The sequence below is a fragment of the Staurois parvus genome, unplaced genomic scaffold (genome assembly GCF_062004578.1).
Source record: "Staurois parvus isolate SC_StPar_1 unplaced genomic scaffold, SC_StPar_1.0 ptg000786l, whole genome shotgun sequence".
Lineage (NCBI taxonomy): Eukaryota > Metazoa > Chordata > Amphibia > Anura > Ranidae > Staurois > Staurois parvus.
In genome coordinates this window covers 242,213-256,949 of record NW_028318582.1, presented here as the reverse complement: position 1 = coordinate 256,949, position 14,737 = coordinate 242,213, and the positions used below count along the sequence as shown (strand labels likewise).

At 42.3% G+C, this 14,737-nt stretch overlaps 1 protein-coding gene across 10 annotated transcripts in view; it reads right to left on the bottom strand.

The window, feature by feature from the left end:
* DOCK7 (dedicator of cytokinesis 7) overlaps positions 1 to 14,737 on the bottom strand; it is a 278,665-nt gene that overhangs the window by 23,444 nt on the left and 240,484 nt on the right. For 6 of the 10 annotated variants that reach the window (XM_089654661.1, XM_089654662.1, XM_089654654.1 and 3 more), the window contains one exon: positions 1,074 to 1,199. In XM_089654661.1, coding sequence (XP_089510787.1) covers positions 1,074 to 1,199 — 126 coding nt within the window. Of the gene's footprint in view, positions 1 to 1,073; positions 1,209 to 14,737 lie in introns of all 10 variants that reach the window. The other 4 variants (XM_089654663.1, XM_089654656.1, XM_089654659.1 and 1 more) reach the window with 1 other exon arrangement.

Sequence of the window (14,737 nt, the reverse complement as noted above, 5' to 3'; positions counted from 1 at the left end):
GAGAGGGAGGGAGAGGAGAGAGGGAGAGGAGAGAGGGAGAGAGAGAGGGAGAGGAGAGAGGGAGGAGAGAGAGAGGGGGGGGAGGGAGAGAGAGAGGGAGGGGGGAGAGAGAGGGGGAGAGAGAGAGAGAGGGGGAGGAAGAGAGAGAGAGGGAGGAAGAGAGAGAGAGGGAGGAAGAGAGAGGGAGGGAGGAAGAGAGAGGGAGGGAGGAAGAGAGAGAGAGGGAGGAAGAGAGAGAGAGGGAGGAAGAGAGAGAGGGAGGAAGAGAGAGAGGGAGGAAGAGAGAGAGGGAGGAAGAGAGAGAGAAAGGGAAGGGGGGGAGAGAGAGAACAGAAAGAAAGGGAGAGAGAATCATATATACCATCCACATTGTTCTCTCATTGGGGGGGGGGGGGGGACGCAAAAGTTTTGTGTTGCCTAGGGCAGCACAAAATCTAAATACACTACTGGAGAGACATGAGGGAATATTGCAAAACGAAGGGTGGCAAGACATGGTTAAGCTCTAGTTAGGGAGCACTACTCCCAAAAACGACATAAAAATTCCATGTAAGGCAATGAGAGGATAGAGGTAAGAAGGAAAGAGGGGGGAAAGATTAGGACCAAGGGAGAGAACAGAGGAGGGGATGGAGGGATGTGTGACTTCCAGGAAAGAAGGGGCAATATCGGTTCATAGGACCACCACTGAGCGAGACTGTAGAATGCTAAGGGAGGAGCAGAGAATCATCAAAGTTCAGTGGAAGGAAACGTTCCACCACACACATGTATAGAATGAATGAAGGTAAAAACCTTGTGCCTTTACAACCACTTTAAGGGGTTGATATATATAAACCTTTTTAAAACGTGTTTAAATAAAAGAAGATTTTATTAAGTTTGTTTGAGAGCACCCTCCAAATCCCCATTTTTCTGTGATGTCCTCCTCCCTTATGGGGGAGATGAGGTTCTTCGTGGATATTACTGTTTTTGAGTCTGTGAAATGTTTATCTCATGATCCCAATCTGACACAGGGAATGGACCCCTAGTAAGAGGGCATCTCACTTCTACAGGAATGGGGTAGATTAGGGACTATAGTGTACCTCCAGCCTGTGTGAGATCTCGGCCAGCTTGGTTATTGCCGGCTCCTTGTAAACAAATTCCTGTTCGTCCAAGTCTCCAAACCGAGTTCCGTAAAAGCCAACTCGAAAATAGGTGCCAAACATCCTCTTCCCAACCTGTGGAGAAGGAACGGGTAACAGACAGTTAATAAAATCCAGAAAAAAAAAATGGCAGCATAAAAACACACAGTAACGGAAAAGTACGCAATCCACTGAGACAGATTCGACTTCGTTCTTTCTATCGTTCAAACATCTACGGGCTGCATTTTCCAGTTCATGGTGCAAGATGGCCGCCTCCACTGGGAAACCAATTTCCTTTATGGAAGAACTTCAATGAAAACACTATTTTTGATATTGGAATAGAGTGGAGAATGGTTAGACTCCATCGTCGAGAGGAAGTAAGGTTTGCTTTGCAGAATTGCCTTGAGTATCATCAAGACAAGAAACGTCTCCAATGAGGAGCCATAAAAATGGGCCGAGGAACCTTCCTGTAGCCCCCGGACACACCGGGTGCGATTAGGCCTGCAATTTGCATATCGCATGTCAAGTCGCACCCTATTGTTCACAATTACAGCGGTCATATCGGTGAGGTTCCGATTTGGTCGGAGCCGCACCGATTCCAAAAGTAGTACATGCACTACTTTTCGTGCGATTTGCATAGATATTGGTGTCAGATGTCTTGCAAATTGCACTTGAAATCGGCATGTCTCCCGACTTTGAAATCGTGTGACTTCACTGTAAGTCGCACGATATCAAAGCTGGGCTTGATGTGAACGGGGGCTTACTCTATCACATACCAAAAAAAAGGGTGTTTGGGTTGCAGTTCCCCTTTAAGTGGCTGCCAAGGTTCAGTTTACCCAAGTATTGGCTCCCTGCAGTGTAGATATAGTAGATGCGCCTTTTTGGTTTTTAGGTGCTTCCTGCTGAGTCCAAATGATTCCTTTTCTGTAACTGAAAGGCCATTCAACCCAAAATTTCGTTTATGGGTGGATGCTGGGGTTCTAATTCACTGACCGGTCTCCGCTCTGAAGTCCAGCTCTGCATGCTGATATGTCAACAATCTATCTATCCAATCAGTCGTATCCAACCCTTGGCGATTGCATGGACCGTCACTCGTAAGCGACTTCTTCCATGAAATCTCTTAGCAATTATTTTACAGGGTAGGTTGCCAGGTCTTTCCCCAACCCCCACCATGCAGGAGATCCCACATGGCCAGGGATGAAATTCCAACAATAGGGCATTATAAATGGGAAATCCAGCGGGGAGATGGACATGGGACCTATTGGTGCTGGACCCTCAAAAACATAGGAGGCTAATAACTAAACCTACCGGCCTAGAATGCTCAAATGTCACTTCAGGATGGACTGAGCCGAAAAAGCTGGAAAGTGGACCAATTATAATCATTCCAAAATACTGTCCCTCTTTTTTTTTTTTAACATTTATTCAATGTTTTTAGCTCCATTTTGCGTCTGAAGGTCTGCTGTTGGAATGCACTGGTTACATGAAGTTCAATTAAAGGACAATATTCACAAATAAAATATATTCTCATTTCATACTAAAAACTGGATATTTGCACCCACTGCTCACTTTTATATCCAGTTTCTGGTCTTGCGATCTAGAAAGTGACTGTGCTGGGTTTAGATATGTTCTACATTCTTGGGGGGCAGGGGGGCTACATTATTTTCTGGATGTCAGAAATAGCAAAACGTTATTGGATATTTGTACCCATTGCTCATTTTCTATACTGTCATTTTTATATTCATGTTTCTGGTCTTGCTATCCAGAAAACAACTGTGCTGGGTATAGAGGCATTCCACTCTGTTGGGGGGCAGGGGGGCTACATTATTATCTGGATGTCAGAAATACCCATTGTAAATTCTATATAATGTCATTTTTATAGCCATGTTTCTAAACTTGCTATCCAGAAAGTGACTGTGCTGGGTTTAGGAGTGTTCCAACTTGTTGGGGGGCAGGGGGGGCTACATTATTCTTTGGATGTCAGAAAGAGTAAAACGTTATTGGATATTTGCACCCATTTCTCATTCTATATAGTGTCATTTTTATATCCATGTTTCCAATTTTTCTATCCAGAAAGTGACTGTGCTGATTTTAGAGATGTTCCACACTGTTGGGGGGCAGGGGGGCTACATTATTTTTTGGATGTCAGAAATAGCAAATATTTTTGGGATATTTGCACCCATTGCTCATTCTACATAGTGTACTTTTTATATCCATGTTTTCAGTCTTGCTATCCAGAAAACAACTGTGCTGGGTATAGAGATGTTCCACTCTGTTGGGGGGCTACATTATTTTCTGGATGTCAGAAATAGCAAAACGTTATTGGATATTTGTACCCATTGCTCATTTTTTAGTGTCATTTTTATATCCATGTTTCTGATCTTGCTATCCAGAAAGTGACTGTGCTGGGTTTAGGAGTGTTCCAACTTGTTGGGGGGCAGGGGGGCTACATTATTCTTTGGATGTCAGAAAGAGTAAAACATTATTGGATATTTGCATCCATTGCTCATTCTATATAGTGTCATTTTTATATCCATGTTTCCAATTTTGCTATCCAGAAAGTGACTGATTTTAGAGACGTTCCACACTGTTGGGGGGCAGGGGGGCTACATTATTTTCAGGATGTCAGAAATAGCAAATATTTTTTGGGTATTTGCACCCATTGCTCATTCTACATAATGTCATTTTTATATCCATGTTTTCAGTTGTGCTATCCAGAAAACAACTGTGCTGGGTTTAGAGATGTTCCACTCTGTTGGGGGGCAGGGGGGCTACATTATTTTCTGGATGTCAGAAATAGAAAAACGTTATTGGATATTTGTACGCAATGTTCATTCTATATAGTGTCATTTTTATATCCATGTTTCTGGTCTTGCTATACTGAAAGTGACTGTGCTGGGCTTAGGAGTGTTCCATCCTGTTAGGGGGCAGGGGGGCTACACTATTTTTTTGATGTCAGAAAGAGCAAAACATTATTGGATATTTGCATCTATTGCTCATTCTCTATAGTGTCATTTTTATATCCATGTTTCCAATTTTGCTATCCAGAAAGTGACTGTGCTGATTTTAGAGATGTTCCACTCTGTTGGGGGGCAGGGGGCTACATTATTTTCTGGATGTCAGAAATAGCAAAGCGTTATTGGATATTTATACGCAATGTTCATTCTATATAGTGTCATTTTTATATCCATGTTTCTGATCTTGCTATCCAGAAAACAACTGTGCTGGGTTTAGGAGTGTTCCAACTTGTTGGAGGGCAGGGGGGCTACATTATTTTTTGGATGTCAGAAAGAGTAAAACATTATTGGACATTTGCATCCATTGCTCATTCTATATAGTGTCATTTTTATATCCATGTTTCCAATTTTGCTATCCAGAAAGTGACTGATTTTAGAGATGTTCCACTCTGTTGGGGGGCAGGGGGGCTACATTATTTTCTGGATGTCAGAAATAGAAAAACGTTATTGGATATTTGTACGCAATGTTCATTCTATATAGTGTCATTTTTATATCCATGTTTCTGGTCTTGCTATACTGAAAATGACTGTGCTGGGCTTAGGAGTGTTCCATCCCGTTGGAGTGCAGGGGGGCTACATTATTTTCTGGATGTCAGAAATAGTCAAATGTTTGTATAAAAGAAGCGTGCATGTAAGTCTTTGTATGCAGTATCTTGGAATTCAGCTATATCATAAGACCGTATGAATGGAGAATATTTTTTCAGTGATTCTAAGACGATAGTAGCCGCTCTCCATATTTTTTATTCTCGAATATTTTACATTTCTCCGGTTTCACCATCGAAGGTATCATTTAGAGGTTTTGGAGAAACATCAATAATTCCTTTGAACAAATACAAGCAGCTGAGTAGAGTCCGCAGCGCGATCTACAATCAGCGCTTCAGCCACATTATGGAGCCATCAAAGTAAAAGGGGAGCCCCACCAAGAAAACTCCTTAAGAGATATGATTTTTGGGGCCAGGGTGACAGATATGTTCTTTTATATGATGGTTCGGCATATCCACAAAAGCCCTATAATATTTATTCCCCCAAATCAGTGCAGACGGTAAAAGCAGTGATCCGCAGCGACCAATCACAAAGCACCTTTCACCAATCTGACTCCTGTAGAGTAAAACTGAATTTGTTGCTGTGCCGCATTTAGCACTTTATCATTGATCATTGCTACTTTTTTTTTTTGCTACCTTCAACTACTAAAAATATTTTACGTTTTCAAAGTATCCAGTCGCTTTCAGTATCTTAAGCGTGTACACAATCTTTCATGGTATTCCCCCAATCAAGCTACGCTAAAAGTTTATAATTTATTGAATTTGCAAAAAAATATTTAATTTAAAGTCTAATTCTGGGCAAATGTGAAAAACATCTGAGGAACGACCGAGTGAAACGGGAGGCGCCTGAGCTAAATTTCAAGTGTTGTTGCAAAAGCTTGGAATACTTATGACAATGTATCAGGCTGCAACATAACGAAATTGAAAAGAGTAAAGGGGGTCTCAATGCATTGTATGTCTTTGGTCAAAAAAAAAAATCATTATGTACATTTTTGCAATACATACAAATTTTCACGTTTTGTTTCTTTAAAAAACGGGAAAATACTGCCATAAATCCGATGAGCTCCTAATATTGATCTAGCAACGCTGCTTCTGCTGAACTGAAATCCCAAGCAGCGATATCAGCCCTATAGGCTGGACTACAAACATGTTTCCCCCCTCTACATAAAGAGGAGGTGTTTTGTAGTCCAGCAAGGGAGAACTCAGGCAGGGCTGATAACTTTCCTTGGGATTTCAATGCAGCCAAGGTAGCGTTGTCAGCTCATTACAGGAAGTTTGGAGCTTTTCTGCATTTCTGGCAGATAAACAGATAATTTTCTTTACTTACAGTGTTCCTAAAGAGATAAAACACGGGACAATGTGCGTGTATTGATTGCAGAGACGTACTGAATGTGCTTTTTATTTTATTTTTCTCTGTGTACTCCGATGAGCACACTGAAAAACATCACATGATGTATAGCTGAGCCCAAGGAATTGTAATAATCCTATAATAAATAAGTACAGCGCTTAAAATGATAAAATCTGTCCCACGTAGGAAATGACAAGATTATTATAAATGAATTATCCGATAAAAGTGACAGTCTGTGAAGAAAAAGGTGCTGAATAACAATACAATCCAGTGGCGGTGCTCCAAATGGTGTTGTAAGAATTACGCACTCACCAGATGCGTAATTTAAATATGCAGTGTATGAACCAGTAGAGGTCTCCTAAACAGGTATAGATCTGGTCTTCCTGATGACGATCTATCGGTTGAAACGCATTGAGGTTTGATGACGCAACTTCCGCCGACATAACTTCCGCCCTTTTGCAACGCACGCTGGAACGCGACAACAAAGCTGAATACACTCAGTGCCAAGTCATAGACACTTTTTTTGAATGCCATTCAGCTGCTGCACCAACCTATTTATTCTGACAGCAACAGGGTCTTGAATAATTCATAAAGCCTGTTTGATCCAGTCATCCATCCACTGAATCCAGAGAATTTAAGTAGGCATCTGTACCCATCCATCCCTTCAAGGGACCTCTGGCCAGCTGGATCCTTTTACTCTCCATTGGGCTTATAACAACACTACCCTGAGGGAGGATTATTCACGCCCCAGACCAGATCTATACCTGTTAAGGAGACCTCTACTGGTTCATACACTGCGTATTTAAATTACGCATCTGGTGAGTGCGTATTTAAATTACGCATCGGGTGAGTGCGTATTTAAATTACGCATCTGGTGAGTGCGTAATTCTTACAACACCATTTGGAGCACCGCCACTGGACTGTATTGTTATTCAGCACCTTTTTCTTCACACAGACTGTCACTTTTACCGGATAATTCATTTATAAAAATCTTATTGTCATTTCCTATGTGGGACAGATTTTACCATTTTAAGCGATGTACTTATTTATTATATGTTTATGACAAGGCTGTATTTTGGTTACCTTGACTGTTCTAGCTGCTGACTGGATAGTGCTCACTTTATTATTTTATTTTTATAATTGTAATAATCCTGCCACAGCCAAAAGTAAGACCTTAACCAATCCTAAAATTTCCTCCAAGGGCTGCAATGCTGTTTTCCTGCATCTCTGCCCTTCAAGATGAACTCAGTTCGGGTAACGAAGGACTAAACAGCAACATACAGATAGGGAGGAAACGTCAAAAGATGATAACTGGGAAACCTCTGCAAATGACCATCTCAAAAAGAAGCAAAGGGTTCTGGGTAATTCAAAAAAAGTGACAGGCTTGAAAGGGAATATCTTACCCACTGGAAGTTTAAAAGGAAAGTTTTTATACCTCTTTATATCTCTTTTACGATGAAAATATATATTACTTTTTTTTAAACAAAGAAACATTTTCAGAGCATAAATTTTATAGTTTCAAGACAGCAAAATCAGCCTGCTTACAGGCAAGTTTTGTCTGACTGAAACTCTTTAGGCCCGACTCCAGTAAAACCAAAAATCCTTCCTTGAAGGGTCTACACCTGCACTACAAGGGTTAGCTGCTCATTTAGTCTAGGGCAGTGGCCATCAAACTGCGGCCTGGGGGGCAGATGTGGCCTTTTGCTCGCCTTTATTCGGCCCTTGGGGCACTATTTCTTGAACGGACATTAACAATGGGGCACTATTCCTACCACTGACACCAACAGGTGGAGCACTATTCCTACCACTGACACCAATGGTGGAGCACTATTCCTACCACTGACACCAATGGTGGAGCACTATTCCTCCCACTGACACCAATGGTGTGGCACTATTCCTCCCACTGACACCAATGGTGTGGCACTACTCCTCCAACTGACACCAATAATGGGACACTATTCCTCCCACTGATACCAATGCTGGGGCACTATTCCTCCCACTGACACCAATGCTGGGGCACTATTCCTCCCACTGACACCAATAATGGGACACTATTCCTCCCACTGACACCAATAATGGGGCACTATTCCTCCCACTGATACGACACTATTCCTCCCACTGACACCAATAATGGGGCACTATTCCTCCCACTGATACGACACTATTCCTCCCACTGACACCAATAATGGGGCACTATTCCTCCCACTGACACCAATAATGGGGCACTATTCCTCCCACTGACACCAATGATGGGACACTATTCCTCCCACTGACACCAATGATGGGGCGCTATTCCTCCCACTGACACCAATGATGGGGCACTATTCCTCCCACTGACACCAATGATGGGGCACTATTCCCCCCACTGACACCAGTGATGGGGCACTATTCATCCCACTGACACCAATGATGGGGCACTATTCCTCCCACTGACACCAATGCTGGGACACTATTCCTCCCACTGATACCAATGATGGGGCACTAGTCCTCTTACTGACACCAATGCTGGGACACTATTCCTCCCACTGACACCAATGATGGGGCATTGTTACTGAGACAAGACATTTTTTTACTGCCACTGGCTACAGTTCAGCCCTTCTTAAGTCTGAAGGATGGTCATTTGACTAAGTCATTTTTTTCGAAAGTTTGGAGACCCTGGTCTAAGGGACAAAAATGCATTTTTAATTACCCGATCTTCATATTCATGGAGTGGGCTGTCCTTCAACGTCTTCCCATAAAATGCAAGGATATGGACCCTGCATCAGTCTTGAAGATCTCAGAGGAACATAGACTGACAGAGTGCAGGGAGAGGGCGGAAGAGCCTGTAGGAGCACAGGATTGGGTCAACAGAAGTGCTTTTCCAAGTCCCCTAGACCTCAATGAGCAGTTAACCCTTGAAATGATTTTGAGTTTTCCTGGAGTTCAGCTTTAGCCGAGGCAGCTGAGGAGGACTGAGCCACTGGGATATGACATTCACTGCATGGAAATTTCAGCTTGAGCCATTAAGGGCTTTAAAAAGAAGCTTTTCACAGCAGCAAATAGACAGAAGATACACCTCAACAGCGAAGGCCCCTTTCACAATGACGTTCCCATCGGGTCTGCCTGTCTTTTTTGCAGGTGGACCTGATAGGACCATCCATAGCCCTCAATGGACCGGCAGGTGTCAGCGGACATGTTTCCGCTGGCACCCGATCCAATTCTGTATGATAAAAAGAAGCGTATAAGGATCTATTTTCCATCTGTCCAGCAGATCAGATGACAGTCGGGTAGAAGGGGTAGAAGGGGACAGGCGGTCCATTTCCATCTGACCACCCCAAAGAATACAGTGGGCTGTGTCATCTACTTGTTCCGCAGAGAAATCCCCCCACTGAGAAGGTGGATCCGCTGACAAGTCCACCCCATCTGAAAGGGGCCCGACAGGCCTATAATATTTACACGCAATATGAATATTTACCTAAATAAAATATATATGGTTCTGTGCAAAAGTTATAGGCAGGTGTGAAAAAATGCTTTAAGAAGTAGAAGTGTTAATAGTTTATTTTTATCAATTAACAAAATGGAAAGTCAATGAACAGAACAGAAATCCAAATCAAACCAATATTTGGTGTGGCCACCCTTTGCCGCCTTCTAGGTAGACTTGCACACATTTTATGAAGGAACTCGGCAGGTAGGTTGTTCCAAACATCTAACTAAGCACAGGTCTTCTATGGCTGTAGGCTGCCTCAAATCCTTCTGTCTCTTCATGTAATCCCAGACAGACTCCATGATGATGAGATCAGGGCTTTGTGGGGGCCAAACCATCACTTCCAGGACTCCATGTTCTTCTATACACTAAATATAGTTCTTAATGACATTGGCTGTATGATTGGGGTGGTTGTCCTGCTGTGGGGCCAATCACATGATTCCCAGATGGTATGGCATGATGGATAAGTATGTGCCTGTATTTCTCAGCATTGATCCTGACCAAATCTCCAACACCATATGCAGAAATGCAGCCCCAAACTTACAAGGAACCTCCACCATGCTTCACTGTTGACTGTAGACACTCATTATTGTACCGCTCTCCAACCCTTCACCAACAAACTTCCTCCTGCTACAGCCAAATAATTAATATTTTGATACATCAGTCCAGAGCCCCTGCTGCCATTTTTTGCACCCCATTTCCAATGTTTTAGTGTTGAGTTTAGTTGCTTAGCCTTGTTTCCACATTGGAGATATGGTTTTTTTGGATGCAACTCTTCCATGAAAACCACTTCTGGCCAGACCTCTTAGGACAAGAGATGGGCGTACCTGGTTCCCACTGGTTTCTGCCTGTTCTGTGCTGATGGCACTGCTGGACTGACGTGGAAGGGAAGTAAGCATGATGTCCCTTTCATTAACTATCCTTGGCCAACCACTACATCTACGGTCCTCCAGGATGCCCCATTTCTTTGTGCCTCTTCAAAAGAGCTTGATGAATTGAATTGATGCTGGCTTGAAGCCAAAGGGTAGTCCCACCAAATCTGAATTACATTTTTCTTCTGTTTGCTCACTTTGCATTTTGTAAATTGATATAAACAATTAAAATATATATTTTTTTAAAGCATTCTTACTCACAGCATTTCTTCACACCTGCCTATAACTTTTGCACAGTACTAATATACACACACATATATATATATATATATATATATATATATATACACATACACACATTATATATACAGTTGTGTTCAAAATAATAGCAGTCAGACATCACTAACCGGATCAATCACTGTTTTTGGTAGAAATGATATTTCTACATGGCAAATAATTTACTAGCAGGTGTGGTAGAGTAATAGAAATCCAACAGACCCAACAGTCATGACATGCATGCTGCTGATTCTGTGTCATTGAATCACTCATTGAAAGGGGCGTGTTCAAAATAATAGCAGTGTGGAGTTCTATTAGTGAGGTCATTCATTCTTTGATAAACAGGTGGCAATTATTGCCCTTATTTAAGGAAGGAAGGCAGCAAATGTTGGACATGCTGGTTACAGTGCATTTCTCTCTGAAATGCTGAGGAAAATGGGTCGTTCCAGACATTGTTCAGAAGAACAGCGTACCTTGATTAAAAAGTTGATTGGAGAGGGGAAAACATATACAGTTGTGACCAAAATTATTCAACCCCCACTGAAATTGAGTGTTTTGGCCAGTTTGACATTGCTTTTGATCATTCAGTCATCTTGCTTACATTTACATTAAAGAGGCACTTGTAGGTCAGACAAATATAACATAACAGTTATAATGAAATAACCACAAATGTCTTTTCTGTGCTCACAGCATTATCAGTTTTATTCAACCCCCAAGTGACATTCAATCTTAGTACTTAGTACAGCATCCTTTTACAGTTATAACAGCTTTTAAACGTGAAGCATAGCTTGACACAAGTGTCTTGCAGCGATCTACGGGTATCTTCGCCCATTCTTCATGGGCAAAGGCCTCCAGTTCAGTCACATTCTTAGGCTTGCGCACTGCAACTGCTTTCTTTAAGTCCCACCAGAGGTTCTCAATCGGATTTAAGTCTGGTGACTGCGATGGCCACTCCAAAATGTTCCAGCCTTTCCTCTGCAACCATGCTCTAGTGGACTTGGAGGTATGCTTGGGATCATTGTCCTGTTGAAAGGTCCAACGTCTCCCAAGCCTCAGGTGTGTGACGGACTGCATCACGTTTCCATCCAATATCTCCTGGTACTGAAGAGAATTCATGGTACCTTGCACACGCTGAAGCTTCCCTGTACCTGCAGAAGCAAAACAGCCCCAAAGCATGATTGACCCTCCACCATGCTTCACAGTAGGCAAGGTGTTCTTTTCATCATAGGCCTTGTTCTTCCTCCTCCAAACATAGCGTTGATCCATGGGCCCAAACAGTTCTAATTTTGTTTCATCAGTCCACAGAACACTATCCCACAACTTTTGTGGTTTGTCCACATGGCTTTTGGCATACTGCAGTCGACTCTTCTTATTCTTTGGAGACAGCAAGGGGGTACGCCTGGGAGTTCTGGCACGGAGGCCTTCATTACGCAGTGTGCGTCTTATTGTCTGGGCTGAAACTTCTGTACCCACATCTGACAAATCTTTTCTCAGTTCCTCAGCAGTCACACGGGGACTTCTCTCCACTCTACGCTTCAGGTAGCGCACAGCAGTCGAAGTCAGCATCTTCTTTCTGCCACGACCAGGTAGCGTTTCAACAGTGCCCTTTGCCTTGAATTTGCGAATGATGCTTCCTAAGGTGTCTCTTGGTATGTTTAACATCTTTGCAATCTTCTTATAGCCATTGCCCTTCCTGTGAAGAGAAATCACCTCTTCTCTTGTCTTCCTGGACCATTCTCTTGCCTTCACCATGTTTGTAACCACACCAGTAAATGTCTAGAAGGAGCTGAGTATCACAGTCATTTTAAAGCTGCCTAATTGGTGCTTATTATGCTTGATTGCTGCTCGGTGACATCCACAGGTGTTTTCAATACCTGATGGAAAGCACCTGTATGAACCTCTGTTCTTCAGAGTGGTAGTCTTTAAGGGGTTGAATAATTGTGGCAATGAAGAAACCACATAAGAACCATTTACTACTGTATTACATAAACAATTGATGTCATTTTAGTTGCATTTGGGTAGTTACAACGTCCTTGTAGGATTTGATTCTGAATACAATTCCAAATGTACACTATAGTCCCTAAACCCCTTTACAGCATTGGGGGTTGAATAATTTTGGTCACAACTGTAAAGAAGTGCAGAAAATGATCGGCTGCTCAGCTAAAATGATCGCAAATGCTTTAAAATGGCAACCAAAACCTGAAAGACGTGGAAGAAAGTGAAAAACTACCATTGGAATGGATAGAAGAATAGCCAAAATGGCACGGACTCAGCCAACAATCAGCTCCAGGAAGATGAAAGAAGGTGTGACGTTCCCTGTGAGGACTGTTACAATTAGAAGACGCCTATGTGAAGCCAAGCTATCTGCAAGAAGCCCCCGCAAAGTCCCACTGTTGGAAAAAAGACGTGTGCTGAAGAGGTTACAATCTGCCAAAGAGCACATTGACTGGCCTAAAGAGAAATGGCGCAACATTTTGTGGACTGATGGAAGTAAGATTGTTCTTTTTGGGTCTAGTGGGCGGAGACAGTTTGTCAGACGACCCCCAAACACTGAATTCAAGCCACAGTACACTGTGAAGACCGTGAAGCATGGTGGTGCAAGCATCATGATATGGGGATGTTTCTCATACTACGGTGTTGGGCCTATTTATCGCATACCAGGGATTATGGATCAGTTTGAATACATCAGAATACTTGAAGAGGTCATGCTGCCTTATGCTGAAGAGGAAATGCCCTTGAAATGGGTGTTCCAACTAGACAACAACCCCAAACACACCAGTAAACGTGCAACATCTTGGTTCCAGACCAACAAGATTGACGTTATGGAGTGGCCAGCCCAATCCCCGGATCTTAATCCAATAGAAAACTTGTGGGGTGACATCAAAAATGCAGTTTCTGAGGCAAAACCAAGAAATAGAGAAGAACTGTGGAATGTGGTCCAATCATCCTGGGCTGGAATACCTGATCACAGGGGCCAGAAGTTGGGTGACTCCATGCAACACAGATGTACAGCAGTTCTCAGAAACAGTGCGACTACAACCAAATATTCATGAAATCATTCAAAGGAAAGCAAAATCTTCAAACATTTCTCAGTTTATATAGTGAATGTTTGAGTTTGTAAAGAAGAATACAAACACTGCGATTTTTTTGAACCGTCTAATATTCACTTTTCTTCAATTTTTTTTAGAGGAACAACACAAATTTGATCTATTTTTCTTCATGTTTTGATTTGGAATAGAATGTGTCGTGTTCCCAATGCATTTGTGTGGATGGAAATAAAAGCTATTAGAAGGATTTTCAGCTTAATTCACTTTTTTCAACACACTGCTATTATTTTGAACACAACTGTATATATATATATTTATATATATATATATATATATATACATACACATACACACACAGTACTGTATATCTATCTGTATATCTATATATATATATACACACACACACACACACACATATATACACACACATACACATATATACACACACACATATAAACACATATAAACACACATATACATAATTTTTTTTTTGACCATAACTAAAAAGGAACTTCGGTCTTTAAAAAAAGAAATGGCGGCAGCTACAAATACTGCACGGTGCGGTACCAATGCCTGGAGTCCAACGCTGTCTTCTTGCATCTGGTTCTTCTTTCTGCTCTGGGTTCCTGGCACCACAATCTCAAATATGGGAGCCGGCTGTGACTCCCTTAAGAACAACACCCGGTTCCCCACTGGGCATACCCAAGCTTGTGTGGTGCTTTGTGACTAGTGACTCTCTCTCCTCCCAAAAACCTGCACTCCGTTACAGGCTTGGAGGGAGTGAGTGAATCAGCGGTACTTTTGATTTCTGAATGAGGTTCCGCTTGAGAAAGAAAGCCAATATGAACACAAATAGACTTTCGCTTGAAACATCCAGTAGGGGAATTTTTCAGTCCTGCCATGTATAGAAAATATATTACACAGAAGTCCCCTCTCCTTCTGGAGAGTGTTATCAGCCTGGGATAACAGCACGAAAACCTGCTGTGATAAAGGTGCAAACTATCCTCTAATTCCTATGTTTGGTGACTGTCAGTGGCAGCTATCCATAAACCAATTGCAGTTC